A 25,297-nucleotide genomic window follows, 5' to 3' on the forward strand; every position below is an offset into this window, starting at 1 on the left:
GTCCTTTACTATCCACAAAAGAACCTTTCAAATACATGACCTATAAATACTTCAGATAGGGAAAGTCCAGAGGATAAAGACACTTGGAAAGTGCTGATGAGACCCTTCCTCTCCCTCCTGCTCCTATGGACGACACAGAGAACAGGTCCACAGGCTTGCAAAGACTGCCCAAAGGGCCAAGACCTTACTTAAGGGGTCTCCCGACACCAACCAAATGTACAATTTGTTGTATTTATGAAGTTTAAAATTCTCTTCATTCACTGTCAATGACAGCATAGCCACCACTACATGGAATTTAACTCGGCGGGATTCTTCCAACAAAAAGCACACCAAATCCTTCATTCCATAACTACAATTACTGAACAGCAGCCAAGTGAGTTCTACCCATTAACAGACAAACCCTCTTGTAATTAAACTGATGTGTAAAATACAACTGTCACAGTACAAACGACAAAACATCTTTTAAAATATTTTTTTTCTCATTACACACAGTTTATGCCAACTAAAAATGTCTTGTCATGGTAAAACACACTGACTCTACCTGAGGTGAAAACTGAGATTATTCAAGGACAGCACCTTCCCCCTCTGGGGAATTATGCCAACATCCTGGAATGGAGAATCGTAGAATCGTGGAATATCCTGAGTTGGAAAGGACCCACAGAGACCATCGAGTCCAACTGCCATCCCTGCTCAGGACACCACAATAATGCCATGTCCCTGAGAGCCCTGTCCACACTGCTGGGGCTCTGGCAGCCTTGGGGCCATGACCATTCCCTGGGCAGCCTGTTGAGTGCCTGACCCTGCTCTGGGGGAAGAACCTTCCCCTGATATCCAACCTAACTCTGACACAGCTCCAGCCCTTCCTTCAGGTCCTGTCCCTGGTCACCACAGAGGAGCTCAGTGCCTGGAGAAATTAAACAACAGATTTTTGGCAACAACTTGTCTTAAAATACAGGCTCAGTTATGACCACGTGACTTTGTGCACATCAAGTTCACACTCACCAATACAAATATGGAAAGGAAGGACTTTTAATGGGAGAGCAGAGACTTAGAAAAGGTTTAGGAGTCAATATAGTTGAAGTGCCAATGTAATGGAAATATGTAAGAGACAAACCCTATAAGCATCACTACAATACACCCTTGTTTGGGAGATATGGTTCAGAGCTCTATCAGCTATGTAAGAAACAGGATTTAGTGTCTGCATTCCCAGCAAACACTTCAGTGCTGGCAGAATATTCATCCTTTTCCCATATTTAAACACAGGATCAGACCACTGCAGCTTCTTCCTTTCAAGCGATGCTCTGGAAAAAAAGGAATTGCCACGAAACCACAATGCAAGAAAACAAAACCCCAAAACCCAGCTAAAGCCTCCAACCTAAGTCCTCTTCCCGAACAGGGACAGTTTTCCTACACAAGTGCAATAATGGGAAAAAAATCCCGGCTGAGCTGGCAGCCACCAGCAAACGCCCGATCCTGGAGGCAGAGGCTGCCAAATCCCCACGGTCTGACCGACATTCCTGCTCCTCTGCTCAGACATTCATGTTTTTGTGAGCAGGGTGGACAACGCTGGGAAGCCAAAGGCTCATGTTTTCCAGAAAACTCACACACACTGGCCAGAAAATATTTGGGTGGAAAAAAAAATCTTCATCCTAGATTGAGCTTTGGATTTAAAGAAGCATCTCAAAATGAAGTTGGGAAATTTGGTGTTATTACAGTGTCTCTCCAACTCCCAGCATTCATATTCTGCAGTCAAATAACAGATTTTACTCTGTCAAATGCAGGCAGCAAGTGTCCAACAGGTGCCAGGACTGAGCAAAATCTCTTTATTTGTGCTTCAAATGATTTTTTCATAGGATAAAAACAAAAAATAATTAAACAGCAATAACAGAAAAGTGACCAGCTGGAAACAAGTCATAGCTAAAGGAGGAGGTTTTACACTCCCTCAGTCAGCAATACAAGGGCTGGAAACAAGCACTGCAGTGGGAACAAAGCAGCACTGATAGGATGACAATAAAAACCCATTAATGTATATATTTCAAGGGATGACTGAGGAGGGTATAACCTACATAACGGGTTATATTATACATTGCAACATCAAGCCATATCACGATTTCCTTCTCACCTTTCATCATCCCCACATGCAGAGCTGGATGAAGTACAGCAATGCAGCATAAACTGCAACTGCTGCAAATAAAAGTTGTCTGCCATTGCTAGAAACAGCCTGACACAGTGCCAGGAGCACTTCTGGCTTCCTTTACTTTAACCAAAGTAATACTGCAAATAACGGAGTGAGAGCAGCCCCAGGGGGAACTTGGGGATGTTGGTGGAGGAGAAGATGGACCTGGGCTGAACTCACCGTGTGGGCAGCAGGGCAGGGGAGGATTCTGTCCCTCTGCCCCTCTCAGGTGAGACCTCACCTGCAGAGCTGCCTCAGCCCTGGGTACCCAGCACAGGGAGGACGTGGAACTGCGGGAACAAGTCCAGGGGAGGCCACAGAGATGCTCCAAGGGCTGGAGCCCCTCTGCTCTGGAGCCAGGCTGGGAGAGCTGGGGGTGCTCCCTTGGAGAAGAGAAGGATCCAGGAAAACCTCAGAGCCCCTGCCAGGGCCTAAAGGGGCTCCAGGAGAGCTGGAGAGGCACTGGGGACAAGGGATGGAGGAAGAGGACAAGGGAGAATGGCTTCCACTGCCAGAGGGCAGGGTTAGATGGGATATTGGGAAGGAATTCCTGGCTGTGAGAGTGGTGAGGCCCTGGCACAGACTGCCCAGGGCAGCTGTGGCTGCCCCTGGATCCCTGGAAGTGTTCCAGGCCGGGCTGGATGGGGCTTGGAGCACCCTGGTGTGGTGGAAGGTGTCCCTGCCCATGGCAGGGATTGGAGCAAGATCGGCTTTAAGGTCCTTCCAACCCAAACCATGCTGTAATTCCATGATGATAAACAGGTAACAACATTCTCAATTCTTTTTCTTCTCAAAATTGAAGCTTTTGAGTCTCCAGAGCTCTTGATCACTCATGTCTCATCTGCTCTAAAGCCCCTGATAAAGACAATATGTTTTTTCTATTTTTAAACGGTCAGCCATCCACATATTTCAGTGGTCTGCAGAAGACAGGGGTAAATTTCTGTCTCCAAAGCATCTCCTGGTTTTTAGAGCATGGAGCATTACATGCAGCTGTAGAAAGCCCTTACCCATGGCTTCACATCCTTCCAAAAGTAACGTGGTTTGGGTCTTTTTGGCCTGTTGTCCTGGAAACATTGATGTTTCAAATAACACAATACACAAACCAAGTGCTACTTTTTAAGACATAATTTCATTATGCAAAAACTTCCACGCAGGAAACGACATCCTGAGAACACTGTAGGACACTGCAGTGTTTTGCTGAGCTCTTGTACCTGTTGTAGCACTCAGACTTGCTGAAGCTGTGACTCACTGATTTTAGGAACTGGTGATGACAGGTTGCCATCGCTGGAGCCTGACTGTGGCTCTCACTGCCACAGCACTCACTTCAGGTGGAGCAGCCGTGGACCGTCAGGGCAGGTCTGGAAATAATCCATCAGAGTCCTGGGAGATCGTCTTGAAGACACAATGGCAACCCCAGGTGGAGCCACAGCCCCTGCCTAGCACAGAAATGAAACATCATCCACGGGCAAGAGACTCATCCCTCGCAGAGACATCTTCACCAGCTTCCATCCCCTCCTTCCCAGGCATCAGTCTCAAATTCAGGGAGAGGGATGTGGTCTGGTGGACAAGCCTTGGACACTCTCCAGCCCTGGAGGGCTCCAAGTCCCTTCAAAACTCTAGTTTTTTACTCTTTTTTTGAATGTAATGATTCAATGTGGGGCCATAAACGCTTGGAAATGAAGTTTCAATTTCCTATTGCACACTTGGGTAGCCCAAAAGATGCTCAAAAGCAAAAAAAAAAAAAAAAAAGAAAAAAAAAGCAGTAGCATTCACTGCACACTCTGGGCTTGATATAAGTTTTCCTGCAGTTTGTCACCAAAACTAATGCCACAAAGTAAAAGGCAGGAGAAAGTGTCCCTATCATAAAGCTCCCCATCTGGAACCTCTTAGCAGAGGCACAGAGTCTTGATGTATATTTGACACACAGTTTTTCCTGCTTTTCCCAAGAGAAATATGTGTAATGAAGAAAAACAAAAACACGTTAGGCAGCAACCAAAACATACCAGTGTAACCCGAGCCTCAGCTTGGCTCCTGCTCCTGCTGTCCTCCCTCTCAGACCTCAGCCACTTTCTGCTTCTTACAGACAGAAAATCATCCACACCCTCCCCTCCAACAAACAAAAACCAACCAAATCAGAGCATTGCCATTAAATCAATACAATAAAAAATACATTTCTTTTCTGCCATGTAAAAAAATCTCTTGAGTAAGGAGAAGGTTAAAAGTGAATCCACACATCTCCAGCCCTTCCTTGCTTTTCTGTGGGATTATATAAATAATCTACAACTCATCTTGATGCAATTCCAAAATTTCAAGCGCCATTGAGCAGCAGCATAAAATCTCTGTGCCTCGTATGCAGCTTGGATGAGTGGCTTCCATCACGGCAGCACTGCTGGGCTCGTGTTTTCCAGCTTTTGTAATGTCCCAGTAACCATAGGCAGCTTAGGATGTCTGACTGATCCATAAAAACACCTTTTCTCTTCTTTCCACAGTTCAAAGGGAGAAGTAAGAGCTTAAAAATTCTTATTAGTAAGTGTTGGGATGGACCATAACACTTGCAGGAGTCAGACCGAGGCATAGCACTCAAAAAATTTTTATCTCATTGGATTGATGGAAAGCATTGAAAAATAATTGTCTTATCAGGGACCAGAATATTCAATAAGTACCATGAAAAACAATAGCTGGCATTGGATTTTTTTAGGGAGCAAAAGAGAAGTCTCAAAAATCAACATGTTCCTATCAGATATTCGTGTTAGGAGAGGGTGTCTGTTTTCAGCTGTTAGGTAAAGCAGAACAGGACAATTCAGCAGGAACCGCGTGTCACCTTCCCAGAGGAATTAATTGCAGGTTTCCTTGAGGCCACCATGGAGAGGTTTCCCATGAACTGAACCAGATTCCTGGGCTGAGGGTAAACCTGACACCACTCCATCCACTCTGTGCAGAGGAGGAGCAGCTGCGAGGCGAGCACAGAGCAGCTGATGGCCCGTGGCACGAGATGGGCACAGTGCTGCAGTTCTGTTTGTCACGGGACAGGTCTGAGGCAGGGAAGGAGCTCCCACGTCCAAAGTTATCCTGCCAAAAGCACCTGTTTGGCTTTGTGCAATGTTCCTCACCACTGCCAAGGCCAATATTTCTGGGAACAGTGTTTTGAGCTTCAAAGGACAAGAAAATCCAACCAAAAGAAGAAAGCACCGAATTAATGAAATTAAGGGAAACGTGGTGAGATTCTATATTCCAAGTTTCCGCATCACAGAAAACGTTTCAAAACCAACATGGATATTTTTCTGCTGTCACCTCTTCCTAGCCAGGCTCTGCAAAATGCCAAGTGGTTGGGATGGATGTTGGGAGCGTGTTTTCCTTTTCCTTTTTGGAAAGGGCAGGAGTCAAAATGAGCCCAGGCCTGGTGTGCCAGGGCAAATGTGCTGCCAGCATGCCAAGGATGCAGAGGCCTCGCTGCTCCTTCTCTCTGCACCAAGATGAGCAGCAGCTCCTCATCATCCACCTCGGCCAGGCAGGACACATCATTAAGTGGGGACTCAAAGCACCTTCCTTCAATTCCATGTTTTCATGTGTGTATTAAGAAATGTAGTTTGAGGTTGTATATTCCATGAAGGGGCAGGATTCTTAACAACACTTCAAGTATAAATTTTTACAGTGGCCACACACATCCAATCTCACTGCAAGACTTCCAAGAGTAAAGACCTGGCCCAAACCACCCACTCTGCATTGATTTGACCCAAAATAGAGCAAACCAGAAGAAGGAATGCAGTCCAAATTTTTACAGCAGCATCCAAGTGCCACTGAAGCTCCATCTGGGATCTCCCCTCACCAGCTGCTGAGATCCTTCCAGATGTGAGGAGGGCAGGGAAGGGAAGCAATAGGAGGATGCCGTGTCACTGAGAATGTCTTAGAACAAATTAAGTCTCCAAAGGCATTTAACAGCATTTAATTTTGCCACCTCTTTAGTCTTTGTGCCTAATATTTTGGGGAACACCAGCTTTGCAAACCTTCCTGCCCTCCAGAAACACACAGGATAACATGTATGTGCAATAATGCATCAAAAGTACAAACATTTCAAAGAAAGGTGTATTGGATGAAGTACTGGTGACCTGCTGTGTTGGGAGCTGTGCACAAGTGCTTCCCACTAGAGCTGCCAGCAGGAGAAACACAGCAGATACACTGGGAAAATCCACAGGGGCATTGCCTGCCAGAGCAAACGGCAAACCAGACTTCGTTATCCAATTAATTTAATGGGAATATACAAGGCTTCGTTAGAGCACACCCTCATTAACTTCTCCCTCCTCTGATTTCCTGAAGTGCTGGTTTCCAGTACACAGGTATTGTACATCTCATTTCTTTTGACACCTTTTCTGTTCCCTTGCTACCACACAGTCTGACAAACCCTCCCTGATTGTTCCCTCCTCTGACGATTCTCAGTCCCTCTCCATCATGGTGTAACTAACCAAAACATTTACAACTCCCCTTGTAGAAATTTGTAGCCTCTACAACAGTAAAATTCAGAACAGCATTTCTTCGTTTAACCTTTGAAGAATCACTACAGTGTGTTTAAGCCCTTTAGTAAATCTACTGTAATTAAATATATAGCAAATAAACGAAAATCACAACCTCTTGTTGGCATCAAAGTAGCTGTGATAGGACACAGAAAGAGGTGGGAAACTTTGCAGACAGATGTAAGAGTACCTTTAACCAGCCTGACTGGAATAGCTGGAATACCCAACCAGGATTTGAGTGCATGTCTTCTGCCAGGCTGAGACAAACTGCAAAGCTCAACTACAAATTCAGAGTATTTTTTCTCAATTTATCAGAAGATTCATTGGTTGAACTTAAAGGGAGAAAAGGCTCCTTAACCAGAGGAGCCCAGGGATGTGAAAAGGCAGAGGAAAAACAAGCACTCCCTGTGCTGAGTGGCAATACATAATTTATGACCCAAATAAAGCCACATTTCCATCTATTATTTGGAAGTGAGTGGTGACCTAACACACAGCAGCACAATGAAGAGCGGGCCATTACAAATTACACTTGGTTTGTAGAAATGAACAGAGAACCAGAGTTTATGTGCAAGGAAAGGAGCTGTTGGCACTATGGCACTTGCTGCAGGAGCAGGCCAGAATGCTGGAGCATCCCTCCCTGCCAAGGGCAGAACAATGCCCAGAGGCACAGCCCAGCTCCCACCCAGGACAAATGTCACCCTTGCATGATAGAGCATCTCCAGAGGGTGAATGGCTTGGATCACAATGAATGACCCAAAACATAACTTTGTGTTCTCAATAAAAAACATAAGAACACATCCAAACCCATTGGTTTGATGTCCTAAATGTCCCTTCATAGGGCAGAACAACTGAGGTAATGGTTTACAGGATTTTAGTCAAGCTCAGATCACTGTAGTGGAGGAACCAGACATGCCAATGAGAAACAGGCTGGAGGCAGACTTAGATCCAGATCTTACATTTTCCAGCACCTATTATCCACTTCCAAAACCTTTATTCCATACATATAAAGTCACAGCTGAGAGGCAACAACCTCATCATACACCACCCAGTTCTCAAGATGATGAAAAAAACAAGGACATGATCACTCAAGTGGCCAAAATATCTCCACAAGTATCTCCCAGAGGGATAAATTCTTGGAAAGATTTTATGGGTGTAGAGATAAAAGATCCCTACCTTTGGTAGCAATGCACACATCATTCACATCATTATCCTGAATAAAGCAAGGAGTTCAACCATTCCTGTTGCATTTGGGATGTGAATTTATTATTATTTCAACCTTCTTTAGTATTATTTCTTTCCTTTTTGCATTAAAAAATGCACATGGGGTGTAGCAGGAATCACTGGATTGCATTTGTTTATCCCAGCAGGGGAAGATGGGGATGCTGCTCCCGCTGGCTCCCTCAAGGCAGCTTTATAAACCCCAACAAAAACACCATCAGTGCCAACTAAGGAGGGATTTGTTTGCATCTTTCAAGAGAATATTAAATGTATTTCTTTATTGACCTTAATCAGCAAGTAAAATACTACATTAAAAAATTAAACTCATGTGAAAACAGTATTTCTTCTCTAAATAGATCTGCCTGCAGTTCAGGAGAGGGTGGAAAAGGAAACTAAAACACTGACAGAAAGGAAAACCACAGAAATAAACCTCTCTTTCTCTTGGTGAGCCTCATCCTCTTGTTTATAACTCCCAAGGAGAACAGCAGCACGATTGTCCTACCTCATGCTGGCCGGATTTCAGCAGGAAGGCTTCACTCACCCAGCCTCCAGCATCCCAGAGTGAGGCCTTTCCCTGGCCAGCTCTCCTTTTGCTGCTCCTTCTTCCCTATCTCCCCCACTTGGATGGCATCCAGGATAGGGGAGCTGCTGATAATTCACCAGCTGCCCAGGCTAAAGTCACTATAATAATTAAAACTCAGGTGGGGATTGAAAGGCATGGAAAAATAATCCCACTGTATCAGGGGCTGGACAAAAAAAAAAAAAAGGGGGGGAAAAAGGAGAGAATTGGTGCTAAGGAGCTCTAAAATCTAAGTTTGATGATAAGTGATGCTGAGAATCAACATCACCTTCAGAGATCCTCACCTGTATTTTTCTGTTCCCCGGGACATTTGGCACAAATACATGGGGACACTATTCCCAGCTGCATCAAGACCCTGATCCAGCCTACAAACATATGGTTTGGGGGCTGCTACTGCATTTGCAATCCTTCCACTGCCACTTTAGAAAACAAATGCATCAAAGATAACTCATGTAAGAGGTAGAAAGAGGGAGGGAAACATCCATGATGAATTATCCATACATTTAAGTCGTGACTCACTGAACTGTTCACCTTCTGCATCCTCTTAACCCCATCTCTGGCACCACCCCCCAGCAAGATGCACAAAATTAAACTGAGTTGATTCCATGGCAAGGAATGGGATGGGAGAAAAAAAATAAAAGACCATGATTTTTCCTGAAAACACTTAGCAATTGCAGGTACCCTGCTCCAACTGCATCCTTGTCCAAAGAAATTTGGCACATAAGAAACTGAAGTGTGGCTCTGGCAATCAGGGATGAAGATGAATTAACCATACTTTGAATCCAGTTAAATAAACGAAAGTCCTTCCAATCCTGCCCTTTCCATGGTTCTATTAAATGCAATGACTTCTCTCAAAGCAAGAAGCTTAACAGTAAGCTCAAACCTATTTTCTATTTTGAATTTCCAGTTGAAAGCTTGAAATTTAATTAAACTCTTTGGAAAAATTAGTGGTTAAGATCTTATGACATGATAACCATAAAGCAATTTAAAAATTACAACCATTAAATCAAAAATACAGACTTATGGCTCCTCCAGTATTTGCTCTCACAGATCCTCATGCCTTAAGCCAGGAGGTGAGACATCCTACTTACTCAAAAAGCTTCTCCCAGCTCCATTTCTCTTACTGAACAGACACGATTAACATGGAAAACCAGAAATATTTTGCTTACTCATAATTCTATCTTAATAGAGCTTTCCCAGCACCAAAAACCCACTGAGGGGAGATGATCTAACAACCCACAAGAGTTTTGAAGCCTAGATGGAACAAAAACCCTGCCTATTCCTCAAGTATCCCCTGCCCAACAGGGTCAATCTGTGCAGAGCAGGACAAATGTTCCATTTGCTGAGAGCTCAGGGACATCTTTAAAAGCTCAGTGATCAACAAAGTGCAGTTAAAAAACTTAGTCCAGGAGAGTTCTAATGTGATGAGGATTAAGCAGATGCTGACCCACACTGGTCTAAACTTGAAAATGGACTTCAATGACAACTTTATTCGAATTTAGAGGGACAGACAGAAAGAAAATAATGCATTTTTATTTCATATTTCTATATCATATGTATATATAATCCCTATTTTATATTTTTGTATCTCATATGCTATCTTTTTGTTGACATACCTTGTACACCTATTATATATTTATTTTCTTTCAATACAACCAGTATTTGACAATTTAGGGAATGCATTTTTGTTGTAGGCTAACATGATGCAGGTATTGCCACATCCTTATTCCCAGAGCAGCCATGGCCAGTCCCACTGAGCCAAGGCTATTCCCATCAGTGAAATTCCCTCTGTGCCCCAGCGCCCTGCTGATTCGTCACCTGGGGGATGCACCAAAAATCAGAGTAATCTCAACTCACATTATTTATCATTTCAAGCTCTTCCAAGGAAAAACGTGGTGCTTGGCCCTCGTTAATCACATTGTCCCCTGGATGATGCATTAACTCAAGCATCCAAGTGAGCGTCCACTCTGTCGATAAACCCTGCTGATAAATCTAATTAACGCCAGCTGAAAACCAGGCTAGCATCAATAGTTGTCTTTTTTTTTTTTTGAAGCATTATGTTTTCTCCCAGTTTCATTGAAATTATTTGGCTTTCCTGCAGCAGATGAAAACCAGATGTTGCAGAGCGGGAAGGGCTGTGCGAGCCAGCACAAAAACCCAGGACGGCAACAGGCAGGTCGCACCCATTCATTACCCACATACTTCCCTTCAGCCAGGAGGTTATTTCTATTGCATCTCTGTGATTACAAATATCATAATTGTGCTGTAACTCTAGAAAGCCCTGGGTCGTCCCTCGCAGCCCAGGGACGCACGCGAGCCGAGAGGCGCCGGCAGAGTTTCTTTGTGCTGCGTAAGCACTTTGGAAAGCCTCGCTCCCATCTCCCAGCCTTAATGCCAATGTTATGCTTTGTAATCCCTCCTGGAGCAGCCCAAGACCAGGATGAATCCAGGTTTAACAGTTCTTGGATGCCCTCTTATTACAATGAGAATATTCAAGAAGGCAAGGAGTTTGTGTGCATGGACACAAGGAAATTTAGGACGTTTCACTCCACAAAACTGAAGGGGCATCCCCATTCCCCTGATTTGCAGCTCAAGTGGAGGAGCAGGAATTGGGTTATTTATTTGTCATTTTCAGCAGCTACGTGATGCAAGAATGGGGAGCATTGTTGGATTACAGGTGAATTTAGACTGACTGCACCAGCAATGGAAATGGCAGGTGACCCTGAGCTGAATTTTTAGACATATTTCCTAAGCCAGAAAGGACTTTGAAGTTCTTTCTCTTTCCACAATACTATTTTTTAACAATTTAATTTTAATGTGTCTAGCAATAGAGTATTCTGATTTAAAGCAAACATCCAGTGGCAGGTCTTCCTGAGCTTCAATTTGCAGGAAAGAGAAGGAAAGGGGGAAAATAAACCTTGCGCTGGATTTGCTACACAAAAATCACCACCCAGCAACACTGACAGCACTGCTGGGAATTACACATCATCAGCATCCCAGTGTTGAGCAGCTGCTGTTCCAAGGAATCCACTGAAATTCCTTTAAAACTGGCTTAATTCATATGAATTTCACATCACAGAGATGTAGCCATGTACTGGAGCAGCATCTCCACTCGTACCAAATGTGCAACAAACATACCTCACCTTTCATTAACAGATGCAACAGCTAACCTATTGGACAAATTTCCCTTGCTAAATACTCTCAAAAATATGTTAACTGTCCACCACAGCTGTGCTTTTCCATAGCATAAAGGGTGTACATGTGTTATAGCTTGCAAATTCAGTTTAAAAAAAGCTTTTTACACTCATGTTAAGCCACAACCCAGAGAATGCAGTGGGGTTTTACCTGAGTAATTGTTTGGGGATTCTATATGACACCCGATCATTATTATTATTATTATTATATGGAATTATGAAAACCTATGACACCAGCAATGCAGATCTGTTTTTGTGTATATGTATATAGATATATTGCTATTACATAGCAATATTATTATAGGACATATTATATAAATTTGGACTACTTTGAGTCACTTGCAATGCAGATTGGGGTGTGTGCATATATGTAATTACATTATTATCACATATATTGTTGTAGCAGATATTATAATATATATATTATTTGGTATGTGACCTGCAATGGAGATTTGTGTGTGTACTCATATAATCAATATATATATCAGTATTGTAGGAGATGCTAACATTTTTTTTATTATTACTATAGGAGATATTAACATATATTATTACATGAGTTGCTGTTGTTATTGATTTGATTTTGATGTGACACCTGCAATGCTCATGTCTACCTGCCTGTGCATGAAATGTCCCAAAACTTCCAAAATCCCATCGCAGGTTTTCCTCTAGTGCTTATTTGGAGAAACTAAAAGGAACTGCTCATTATCCTTTTCCCTGGCTAGCACATCCTGGTGCTGGCCATCACCCCCAAGGAGCAGTGAGGCTTTTGCAGGCTGACTGTTAGCATTCATCCTCTCCCCATGAGCAGGGGACATCGAGAGATCTGCAACGAAACGCAACAAAACAACTCCCAGGGCAGGTCTGGCAGCGGGCTGGGATTAGATCACTGCCAATCCTGGCTTAAGGAAAGCTCCAGCATGAATTTCCTGACTAAGGTAAAAAAGCCTGGCTCAAATTTATGACCTGCTGGCAAGGTTACCTCTATCCCAGAGGCCTCCAAATACCAGGAACACTCTGGCCCAGAAATGCAGAGTTCAGCCTAATAATTCAAACACATTCCTCCGAGCATCGCCAGCTCCTCGGCCGTAGCCTTGGAGATAAAGACAAACTCCAATGCTTCCAACTCCACATTTTTCAGAGCCTTAAACTAAACCAGAAGAGTGTATTTCCAAAGTTCGCAAAGTTCCCTTTCAATGAAGAAGTGCACATGAGCCTTGCAGAGAAGTTTGTTTTAAGGAGACAACATCAAATCTTCCCCATCTCCATCAGATAGAAACCACTCTACCTGTATTTGCTAAACAACAAAAAAATATTGCATTTTCTGCCCTCCAGGACAATTTTCCAAATCTCCTTAATTAAAGGATAATTCAGTTTGTAGATATAGGAAGAAAACCCTCAACTGATCCCCACAGTTTCCCACAGGAGAGACTCAGGACTACTCTTTACACCTACCAGAATGTACGTAGAATATCTGGAATCCTGAGAGAGCACTAATTCTTCAAAAAAGAATTTTGTGTTATGAAATCTGCTTTGTCTCTTTTTCTTTTGTTTCTTCATTTATTTCTTTTCTATTTCTTCTCCAAGCATGTCAGATGCTTTGCTGAAGTCTGCATCTTCTCTGCTTTGGAAAGCACTCAAGCAACAAATACTTGGGGGATAGCTCCCAACCAACCCACCAAACCAAAACTTTGCTCCCCAAAGCTGTTGTTTCTCAAAAAAAAAATTATTTCCTCAGTGATAAAGCAAATTTAGTTTATTTTATTCTTATGTTGGACATGAGCATTTTTAGCCAGCTGCTTTCCTTCTCCTTTGTTATCCTTCACAGAGATCCTTGGCCAAGATTTTTCTTCCAGTTAAAAATCTTAAGTAAATCTGCCATTTTGGAATAATCAGTAAATCTTTGGTCTCTACCACAAAGTCAGTGTACAGGAATCACGTTCTTTTGTTCTAATTTCCTCCTTTCAAATGAGAATAGTGTGGATCTGGAGAACACTGACAAAAAAAATTTAGATTTTTAAAAAATTACATTATGGGCAAAAATTGCTCAACTTTTCCCTTTTTCCAATATATATACATAGATATGTTCTATAACTATAAAAAATGTTTTTCATAACTGCCAACAAACCTGATTTGTCTTGTGCTATGCTAAATTTTAAATTATTTTGACTCTTAAAAAATATTGTAACATCTTTTCTTCTATTCATGTTTTCCTTATGGCCATTGATAGTGAAGCTGACCGAAAAAAAATACCCATTCAGACTTATTAGCTGAAGATTGTGCCAGTTTAGGAGATTCCTGAGCTACAGTTGCCTGCAAGTGGTGGCTCTAGCAGGCAAATCTCACCATACCCTGCCCTCCCAGGACTGGGATGAGGATGAGGAGAAGCCTTCCTCTGCAGCAGCACTGAGATCCTTGCTGGACAGGAGGAAGTCCTCGCTCTCCATGGCTCCTCACTCCAAAGCAGGAGGTGCTTCCCTTCAGCTCAAGGTTTCACAGGAGCAGGGAGCGATGGTTGGACACCAACCACCCAAGGAGAGAGAGCTTTGTTAACTCGCTGATGCAAAACGGACATAATTTGTTTTTTATACTTTATATGTTAAAAAGAAATGATCTACAAAAGATTTCCACTGTTTTAAACTCTTCAGATCCCGCTTGTCCTTTCATCTTCCCTATCGCAGCCTCTGCCCAGAGAAGTCCAAATCCCCAATCACAGTGACAAAGCCAAAGGCTCAACTGTCTGGCACAACGTTTATCCCTCATCCATCTTAATTAAGGGAATAGAAGGGAGCTGCAATCTGCTGCTGCCGTTAAGGCAGATCCCTTCTGCAAACACGGCAAACAATGATTTTATTTGCCTACCCTGAATTGCTGCCATGAGCTCCTGCGAGACTTGTGCAACGTGGGATTGGAAGAGGATTGTTCCACCGCTCTCTGCCGAGCTTTAACTTAACCTCCACCTAATATTTAACCTTAAACAGCAAACAGATGGGAGCAGCTCCCTGCCTCTGCCTCCCTGCAGTGCCTTACTTCTTGTATCTGATTCCTCTTGGATTTGGCAAAGCCATTGGAGCACTGTCCAGAGAGGCTGTGGGGTCTCCCTCACTGGAGATATTACAGAGCTGTCTGGGCACAATTCTGTGCCCTGTGCTCTGGAATGGCACTGCCTGAGCAGGGAGGTGGGACCAGGTGACCACTGTGGTCCCTTCCATAACTAACCACACTTTGTCTCCCCACCCTATAAAATAAGTGACAATAACAATGTCTTGTTACAAATAACAATTCCTGCCCTATAAATAAGAAGGGGAATGCTCTCTCCCTTGTAGATATGGAGGACTACGTCAGAAAATTGTATCTGCTCCCTTGGGATACAATTTCTGAGCTCAGGAGGACACTGTCATTGAGCAGTCAGGAGAAGGATTTGCTCCTGGGGCAGCAAACCCAAATGTTCTCCCAGAGATGTTTAGGGGACAGCACTCACATTCCGGGCCCAGAAAAGCCACAGGGATGGCAGAAACCATTAAAAAGCCCAAATTTGCCAACTGATACCCCCAGAGCTGGGTGTAGTCCCTGTCCTACAAAAGCTGCTTGTTCCCAGGCTCTTCTATTCCCCACCAAGGGCTGCAGCACAGCACCCACCTGGCATCCACCCAGCACCCAGCCCAGCGTGTCAATCCCAATACAGGCTACCCAGGCACAAGAAAAGTCAAAAGGGTCTCAGTAAATGCTCCTGAAAACAAAACAAAAATTGTATTTTGACAGGGAGGAGTGGGAGGAGGGAGGAAACAAAATCCCTACTAAGGCATTAACTTCTCACTCCATGACTAGAAAAACATGGTGCTGTATTAACTATGTACGTTAGGGATAAAAAGTCCTTGTCTCGGTTATTAAGTCTTCATGGAAGCCTTATTGAACAGCAGCAACATGACCTTTGATCGAAAGCATTATTCATCAAAATGCTACATTATAATTACAGCATTTGGTAAATAGAGAGAAAAAAAGTTAAAAATGTCAGAAAATGGGCGCTTCCTTCATGCTTTGTTAAACGTGCACCTTGATACTCAAGTTTTACCAAAAAAGCTGAATACAAACTCAAGTACAGAAACACTGGTAGAATAAGATAGAGAAAGATATTTTAAAAATGGTATTAAGAAAGTAAATTGTTCTCTAATACCATATAATGCTGAGCATCATCTGGATTTTGCATGAACACATGGTCCCTGCCAGGGTCAGATTCAGGGTTATATTGTATAGATACATAAATATTTATAGAATCTGGAGAGCTAGAGATCCTGACACTCAGGGGTCTATAAAGTCTGACTATCTTGCAAGGTGAGCACTCCACCCAGCAAGGGCAGGGTTTATTTGGCATTTCCCTCCTGGAAACAGAATAGCTCCTAATTCTTAAGGGTGGAGAAAGAGCAGTTTCATACAAACCTGCTTTAATAACAAATCCATCTCCCTACTGTCATCTCAGAGCAGAAACACCAATTTTTTGTCATTCAAGCGCAATAATCTGGACTTTGGAATAATGAAATATTTGTTGAAGATAGAATGTAATGAAAAATATTAACAATATCAGACCCAGGCACTGATACAGCCCATCTGGATATGGCAGGAAGACTCTACAGTGAAAATATTGAATAATTCAGTGCCAGAACTAGGGATGAAAAAGACACTATTTGATACAGAGCCTAAAACTGTAAAACCTCCCCAGCTGAAGAATCCCAACATTTTGCAAGTGCTGGTGAAAAGCAGTTGGTGCCTGAGCCTTGCTGTGGGAGTCCTTTGTGTCAGGCCTGCACAAATTCTTCCCACATTAGGCATCAGCTGGATGATCTCCGTGTGCTGCTCTCTCTCTAACATTTCCAGGCACTGGGGAGGCAAGAATGCAGAGGGAAAAAATCCTGGCTGCTGCATTCACACCTACCCCAAACTCACATGGCAGTGCAGTGATAATTGCACATATCATAGGTTAAAAATGAGCAAAAGTGAATAATGAACAGAAAAATAAATCTTCGTTCTCCTCTTCATAGAAATCCATTTTTATAGATAAAAAGCTTTTAGAGTCACACTATTTACTTAAAATTACTTAAAAATCAGTTACCCAATTACTTAAAAATCAGTGTATTAGAAAATGAACATTATGAACTGAATCAGAGAATCTATTTCTTTTGTTAAATTCATTTTAATGGAATTTGGTTACCTCACATTAATACTGTTCCAAGTAGGGAATAAAAATGTAAATACACTTAAATTTTATTTCCCATTACTACTGTTTCAAGCTGGAAAACGGAAAAAAAGGGAATATAGTCAAAGTTTACATGCCATGCATTGTTCCAGGTGAAAATATGAGTAAGGTCAGTTTGCAAATGTCGTTTCTCACAGGCAAATAATGGTACCTTAATTCCTCTATGAATCAAGTGTTCCCTTATCCTGGTTCCACAGACAGGAGTTCAGGGTGTGGGATCTGCCCAGGATAAGTGCAGGTCGAGCACACACAGGAGAAGCAGTGCAGGCCTTGTGCACAGGGAGCTTCGGCCCCTCCATGTTGTCCAATGCTACCCAAACCTTCTGGAAGTCCAGGACACGCCTGATCATTCCAGTTAATTGATTTTTTTAAACTCGACTCAATGGCTCTTTGTTTGGCTCTGGAAACATTCAGCAGCATCCACTGCAATTCCAGCAGTGTGGAGTCGTTCTGCTCACACCTTGCAGGGCCTCAGCTCCAGCTGCTACACTGAATTCAGCTAGGAGGACCCTGTGCATAAGCACAAAGTCCTGGAAAATAACATTCAACATCTTCTAGATGCTGCTTGCATTTCCCTCTAACAACCCCATAATCAGGATTAAAGAAGTAAGAAAAAATAAAGGCTTGCAGCTTCCCAGGCCTTCAGGTGGCAACTCTGACCTCACCCACAAAAGCAAAACACACACATTGCACAATATTGCTCCAGAAACCAAAAAGCAACTCCAGCTGCTGTTCCTAAGGTTCCTGTGCAAACTACCACCATTGGGAATGCAAATAGCAAGGCCAAGTCTACAGAAAGCTCTCTGCGGTTCTTTCCAAAGCAATTCAAGCAATCAATTCCTTTTTTTTTTCTGGCAGAGAGGCTACAGATGCATATCAGCTGTGAAGGGCAGCAGCAGCTCCCCTTGGCCACCTCCTGTGCTCTGAGGCCTCTCCCAGGAACACAGCTCTTGGGTTTTTTTTTTTCTGTTTTTTTTTAAGCAACTGAGAGATCCCCACTGGGATGTTTGAAAAGGCAAATAAACAGCTGCTCAGACAACATATCTGCTGTGTGTAGCTGCAATGGCTGTACTCCTGTGACAAATGAGATGCTGGGAAAGGGACTGATGGTAAAATAATCTGGTGCAGACTCCTTTAGACCAAGGTTCATCCAATACCTGTTTGAGAACCTTTGGGCATACCTAAACCAGGGAGGAATGGCTACTGAGAGGCCAGGGAGGAATGGAGTTTAACTTTTGCAGTTTTATGCACAATTGAAAAAGAAATTAGCAAGATGTAATAAATTAATAAATTAACTTGCACTCAGAGCTCCACAGAAAGCTGAAAAATGTTTCAGGAGGATGGAGAAGGATGCTCACAGACTGTACCATGTACCACTATAAGGTGATGAACCCATCCACATTCCACCTCTGAGGATTACAGTCCATAAAAACAAGCTAGGATTCCAACATAAAGTTCATTTGGATGTTTCTAGCTAATCTAATTAAACAGAAAACAGGATTCTAAAACACCATTCCAAGCTCACATCAACAAGTTCCCTAGATCTGGGATAAAATATCCCTGCAGGGATAAAACATAGTTCTCCAGGTAGAGCACAAATTGAATCATGGCATGATTTGGATTGGAAGGGAACTTCAAAACTCATCTAATCCAACGCTCTGCCCTGGGCAGGAACATCTTCCACTACATCTGGTTGTGCAACCTCTCCAACCTAACCCTGAATGCTTCCAGGAATGGGGCAGGCACATCTTTTCCAGTGTGAAGAAATTTTTCCAACCTAAACCTCCCCTGGCACATCTTGAGTCCTTTTCCTCTTGTTCTCTCCCTTGTTCCCTGGAGCAGAGCCTGACCTCCACCTGGCTGTCCCCTCCTGTCAGGGACTTGTGCAGAGCCAGAAGGTCCCTCCTGAGCCTCCTTTTCTCCAGGCTGAGCCTCCCCAGCTCCCTCAGTTGCTCCTGGTGCTCCAGCCCCTCAATATCTTGTTGATGTGTGACACTCTGGGTTCCTGATGGAGCATCAAGCTGAGCAGAAGTTTTCACCTCGAGTATTGCATGGAATCAGTCAGAAACAGAATGGAATTGTAGCACGTGGAACTCTTCCTCAACTAACTACACAAAACGATGGATTTTGAGAAGCTCAGTCTTGAAACTAAAGAGAAGCAGAGTGCAAAATTTTCGTAAGCTCAGATCTGCTGAAGAAGCAAGTTCTTATAGGGCAAAATGTGCTTTATAAGAAAATGGGGGAAACTGAGGAAAAATATAAAGAAAATCACGTTTTTAAAAAATTTTGAATCTTGTTCTGGATGTTCATACTGGAAAAAATAGTATGGTATTTAAGGAATATAATTTATGACAAGTAATACATAAAAATGCAAATATTTTTAAATATCATTTATCACCAAAAGGAGCATATTGCAACCATTCCAAGGAGCACCACTACAACAAAATTTTCCTATTAAATCCCAGCAGAGGAAGAAGAAAATCCATAGGATTTACATCAAATACACTTTAAAAGGACACGCCTGGTCTCAGCACACACCTTAAACAACATGCAACTAGTGAATGATGTCACCATGTTTAGAGGGCAGTAACAGCTTGTCTTGACAGCTGTCCCCAACAGTCCAATTTGGACAAGACCCAGAAATCTCGTGCAACAAAAAAAAAATCCCAAACAATAGTCCAAAGCTGCTCAAGAAATATAAATTAGGAAAACAGAGAAGCTACAGAAAAAAACCAAAAAAATCTTAATTTTGCTCCACTTCCGCTCCTGCCGTGCGAGCATGACAGCACAGGCATTCCCAGGAACAGGAGGTTCCATGCACTTGTCCTGCCAGAGACACTTTTCAAGCTGAGAAAGAAATCAACGGGTCCAAGTGAGCTGTTGGTTGCTCCATTGCCTAAAGCAGAAGTTGCAGCACACAGAGCTGTGTCACTGCCTCTGAAAGACAAACCCGAGGTGAACACAATCTTATCTTAAATTTGCAAAGGGAAAGCAAAGGGAATGCAGAAGGTGTCTGGAGAAGAAGAACAAAGGTAAAGAAGAAAAAAAATCTCCAAAAGTTTGGCATCTAAACTTCCAGAGTTTATTCCATTTATTTCAACCACAACTCAAAAGGTCAAATCTGCAAACTGTTTGCAGAGTAATGCAACCCAAAGCTCTGCTCTAAAGATCTCTTTCTTCAGAAATTCTAGGAAGAGAAGGAAAAGCAGGAATATAGCCACTTTATCTTTCAGGCTGCCTGATTTGTGACTATTTGGGACCGGTGCTGGCAGAGCAGAAGAAATTCTGGATTACCCCCACTTTTTCCAAGAGGTCTGGAAGCAGGCAAAGCACAACAGCAGCCATCCAGCTGCCAGAGTGAAGGAATGCAAACTTCTGTTCCAACAGAAAAAAAAATATAACAGATATGATTCAGGATTTTTTTCCCTCTAAAACAGCTGCAGATCTTGTGAAAGGAAAACAAAAGACTGGAGTGCATCCCTGCCCTCCACCTCATCCCAACACACACAACTCAACAGTCACCAGGGCTTTGAGCAACCTCATCTCGTGGAAAGAGAATCAAGGGGAGGGACCACAAAGGTGCTTTTTAAAGGAAAAGAATATTAAAAATTAGGAAGGAATTCTTCCCTTTATGGTGGGAGGCCGTGGCACAGATTGCCCAGAGAAGCTTCAAGCCCCACTCCTGGAAATGTTTCAGGCCAGGTTGGATGGGGCTTGGAGCAATCTGGGAGAGAGGAAGGTGTTGCTGTCCATGGCAGGGGGTGGATTGGGATGATCGCTTCCACCCCAAACCATTCTGTGAATGGTCCCCAGAAAAAGTGACTGGACACCACCAGAGCAGGATTCCCAGCAAAATATTTTTGATGCCTCTCTCCATCCAAGAGCCAAGCAAGTAGACAACCTATTTCCGAGAAAAGTAGAATCGAAGGAAAAAAACAATTCCCCAAACTTCCTTCCACCTTCCCTTTCACAGAGCTCTCTCTTCTCCACCTCTGGAAATTTAACCTAGACAGAGATGCTCTGAGGCTGTTAAAGAGAACTAGAAAATTACCCTGGCCCAACATTAAGCAATGAATCAAAAACTAAAGAGCATGGAAGTGTTTCAAATAAATAACAGGATTGCAGGTGGAATAACAGGCCTGGAGGTGGAATGCAATAGTCTTCATACCAGTTTTCTGAAATTAATGTGGTCACCAATGTGGTCACTGCAGTAACCACCATTAACTACAGAGTACAGGAGCCTGGTCTGAGGTGTTCTCATTAACTGAGGAGAGGACACAGCCACCAAACCACCTCCATATATCATAGCTTCCACGGACAATGGCATGGCTGAAGCAGACACATCACCCATGTGCAGATGGGCTTTAACCAACAAAATTCTAACCAGCAAAGCTAGCAATTCCAAGGAAAACCATCTCAAAGACTATGGGACAAATTCAAGACAATTAATGAATCCTGGTATCTCACCTCAGAGTTTCATACCTGAAAAGTTGATGGCACAGTTTATCTAACCTCTAATACACAGGAAGAGTCCTCATAAAGTAACCATTAAGTGGCCAAATCAACTACTCATGGTTAGAAAACACAATTTTGACCATGAAAGTTACATTTGATTTCTTCCCCAGCTCATAGAACCTGAATGAACAGAAACTCCATAAATACAACATTATCAATACCTTGTGTGCAATGAATTCTCTTTTCAATATACTAGAAAATGGCTACTGATAATTCTCTCTTCCCACTGAGAAACCACTGAGATAAACCAGCATTAAGAAACATTTGAGTGAAAACAAAGCATTAACAAATTTGGTGGAATAGGTGGAAACACAACCTTCTCTCATTGTTAACGCTGTTGGCCCTTTATTAACAGTATTTAGCAGATAACCTCAGAGTAAGTGTCACAATAAAACTCCGGCTACTCAGGTTTGGGTTTTTTTTACCGTCAAAACATTTCCACACTACTATCGTTCCCATCTTACCTCAAGCACTGGGCCAGCTCCAAGAATAATCTGTTCTACTCCACTGGCAAATCCCTTCTGGCTGAGGGCGGTGAGGTGATGAATCAGAAAGTTGGTGCTCTGTGTCTTTCCCGAGCCGCTCTCTCCTGAAATCACAATGCACTGGTTCTTCTTCCTCTGGAGCATAGCATGGTAAGCCACATCTGCCACAGCGTAAATATGGGGCTCCAGCTTCCCCAGCTGATGGTTATCGTACATCTTGACGTACTTGGGGTTATAAATAGGCAGGAACTTGAAGGGATTAATAACAATGAGGATGCTGCCGACGTAGGTGTAGATTTTTTCCTGCTTGAAGCGGTTTCTAAGATTCTCCAGGAGCGTTTTCTCGTTCAGGTCGGGCAGACCGCACATGTCATCGTAGTCCTTCTGCTGGGGCTGGGGGAGGAAGCCGCGCTCCACCATCCTGCGCCGCTCCTCTGTGACGCGCAGCCAGGACTGGAGGCTGCCGTAGTGGATGGAGCCGTCCAGGTTCTTCTCGCGCAGCAGGAAGCGATAGTCGTCGCCGCTGGCACGCTTCTCCAGCGCCATGCGCGGCCACAGCATCATGCGCTGCACGGGGCAGTCCGTGGGGTTGAGGATCCACTCCTCCCCTCCGAACTCCTTCACTTCGGCCAACACGTAACATTTTGTTTTCTCGAGCTGCAGTTTGTCGATGAGCGAGTCGATCACCTCGGCAGCCGTGGACGTTTTCCTGGCAGTGATGGGGCAGTAGATTGTCCCCTCTGCAATGCTCCCAGGGTAGATGTGCAGCGTGTACTCGCTATCCTCAAAGCGTCGTCTGCCTCCAACATCATTTACACTCATATTGGATCCTTTCCCATCAGTCCCTGTGCTGCATAGTCAGGACTGTGCTCTATCTTGTCAGGTCATCACGTTAGCAAGGCTGAAAAAAAAAGAAAAAACGAAATAAAACCAGGTTAAGGGTTATCCTACAAATACCCCAAAGCTGTAGCAGATAAAGGTATTCAACACCCAAACACTACACACACAACACAGGCTCCCCCCACTCAGATCTAACTCGCACAGCACCTCAAGCTTTTGCTAACTTTGCCCCCAATCTGAGGTATCAGAAACAGCCTCTGATTTTCAGTGAAAATTTTGTGAGCAACACACCAGACAACCACCTGAATCAATCTCATGGGTGTGTGGTACTCAGCAGCCACAAATGTTAGCTGCTAAAACAAAATGACCGTCACCTTCCCCGGCACACCTGGCCCTTGCCACAGATACATTTTTTCATGGTCTTGTGCCAGTGAAGAGGAGATAAACTCCTTTCCTTCCTGTCCAGGAGATTTTGAACCCATGATGATTTAATCAGCAGCACTTTTTCCCCTACCAAGTCACTCCTTTTCAGAGATGTTCAGACATGGATACGCATTATTGCAACCAATTCCTTCGTACATTGCACTTTTTATTTTTCTTGTACTGCATAAAACCAAACAAACCCATATCTCTGGCACTAAAACATCAAATGTGCAGCTCATTTCTCAAACTTCACCACTACAAGAATATAACACACCACCAGCAGCCCCAAATAAAAGCAAATACAGAGTTATAGGTCCTCGGTTCTCCACCAGTTCTAACAAACTCCAAACTGTCCTTGAAGATGTTAAGAGTTAATCCAATAGAAAGACAAAAGCGATCAAGGGAGAAAAGCAGGACCCTCAGAACTAGGATTTGGGCAACCAGGTGGCAGTGACACTTTATACAGTGATACTTTGTACTTTATACAATTTATTAAGCTTTACATGATGCATATCCTAACATTATTTGTAACACTGAGCTTTTTGTTGAGCACTGCCCCACTGGAGCAGGACCTCACAACTATGACAGTTCCCTCATGGCACCAACAAAATGCTCAAGAAGGGTCAAAAAACATGAAGTCAAAACCCACAATAGGTTCAGAGAACTTCAGATATTTGAGGCTGGGAAGAGTATTCAGGGAAAGCATTTCACTGGTCACCCTGTTCCTGCAGTCTCTCCCAGGTTTCCAGATCCAGGCCCTTCAGTCCAAGTACAGCCACCCTCATCTTCTTCATCCACTCCAAGGCTGGGATTTGGAGAATTATTTCATTTCTGAGGCCCTCAAATGAACAGCACTATTTTATGCTGTATTGTTTCTCACTCCAATATTTCATTAAGTGTATTATCCCCAGCCACGTGCACTTCAAAGCACAGAAATTAATATGTCCCAGTGAAATACATCTGGCAGGGATTCACGGTGCATTGCTTGGTAGCAGGACATACATTATACACTGGGAAGTGCTCCAGCTGCTTTCCTATGGCTTTACTACAGGCACAGATGCAACAGGGATGATGTCAGGGAAGTGCTGGGTTGGGCTTGCTTTGTGTAGCTCTGCAACTCCAGCATCAGCCTTTCATCAAGAAGGGGGGAGCAAACTGCCCACTATACTTCAGCTCGATAATTCCTCATCCACATTTTACTTCAAAGCTCAGGCCAAGAGGGCTGGCTATTTTTATTGAGGTTATCAGAGCATATCCAAGACTGCTGACTCACGTGAGAAGCGCAAACAGGACTTTAAGTTGGTTACCTTGAGCAAACTGACTTTGCCTCCTCCCTCCACCACACTCAATAAATCCACCATAAAGCACTAGGCCACTCCACCCCACCCACTCAAATATCTCTAGAGATGTTTATTCTGCATGGAATTGGTAACAACAAACATCTGTGCATTCTGCATCCAAACAATTTGAATCCATCAGGGTTGCAAGCCAAGTGTGAACCCTATGGAGATGCTAAAAGCCTCATCAACTCTGGGGATGTAGAAAAGCCAAGTGCTCCTCACAAAACCACTCAAAGACCAGAAGCTTCCAAGATCAGAAAGCAAAGGGGTGGTAAATCAAGCTTTGTAAATCCCAGGGGTTCCACGGGGCTTACTGGTAACAATCCCAAACATGGCTCAGAGTGTTGAGGGAGGTCAAAGCAATGTTAATGAAGTTAATTGGTTGTGGTCTCCCATGCCCTGCTGCACATGAGCCTGGCCCTGGCTCAGCATCCAACACAGCCTGTGCATGCAGGCAGCTTTTCCAAAGCATTTTGGAGAAAATAATGCAATGAAATAACCATCCTAAGGTAATTGGCATATGTCAGGGAGAAAGGTTCTCCCAACAACCACCATTCCAGCAGGCTGTTATATTAGCTATTATATGACTTGAAAAATTACTATTTTTGCATTTAGACATATAAAATTAAATTGGAACGTGAAAAGAACGACACAAGGTTTGTATTTTGCCACCCATTAATACTTGCTCTATGCACTATTTTAATGAAAGGCCTTTCGAGTTACTACATGCTTACATTTACAGGTAAACATATAAAAATGATGCTACACTT

General features: G+C 43.3%; 1 protein-coding gene across 9 annotated transcripts in view; it reads right to left on the reverse strand.

The window, feature by feature from the left end:
- The window catches only part of MYO9A (myosin IXA), a 174,393-nt gene that overhangs the window by 120,772 nt on the left and 28,324 nt on the right, over nt 1-25,297 (reverse strand). For all 9 annotated transcript variants that reach the window (XM_088172833.1, XM_088172836.1, XM_088172835.1 and 6 more), the window contains exon 2: nt 21,904-22,825. In XM_088172833.1, the coding sequence (XP_088028959.1) occupies nt 21,904-22,746 (843 nt within the window). In that variant the 5' untranslated portion in view covers nt 22,747-22,825. The remainder of the gene's footprint in view (nt 1-21,903; nt 22,826-25,297) is intronic.

This window comes from Sturnus vulgaris, chromosome 13 (genome assembly GCF_052056855.1).
Source record: "Sturnus vulgaris isolate bStuVul1 chromosome 13, bStuVul1.hap1, whole genome shotgun sequence".
Taxonomy (NCBI): Eukaryota; Metazoa; Chordata; class Aves; order Passeriformes; family Sturnidae; genus Sturnus; species Sturnus vulgaris.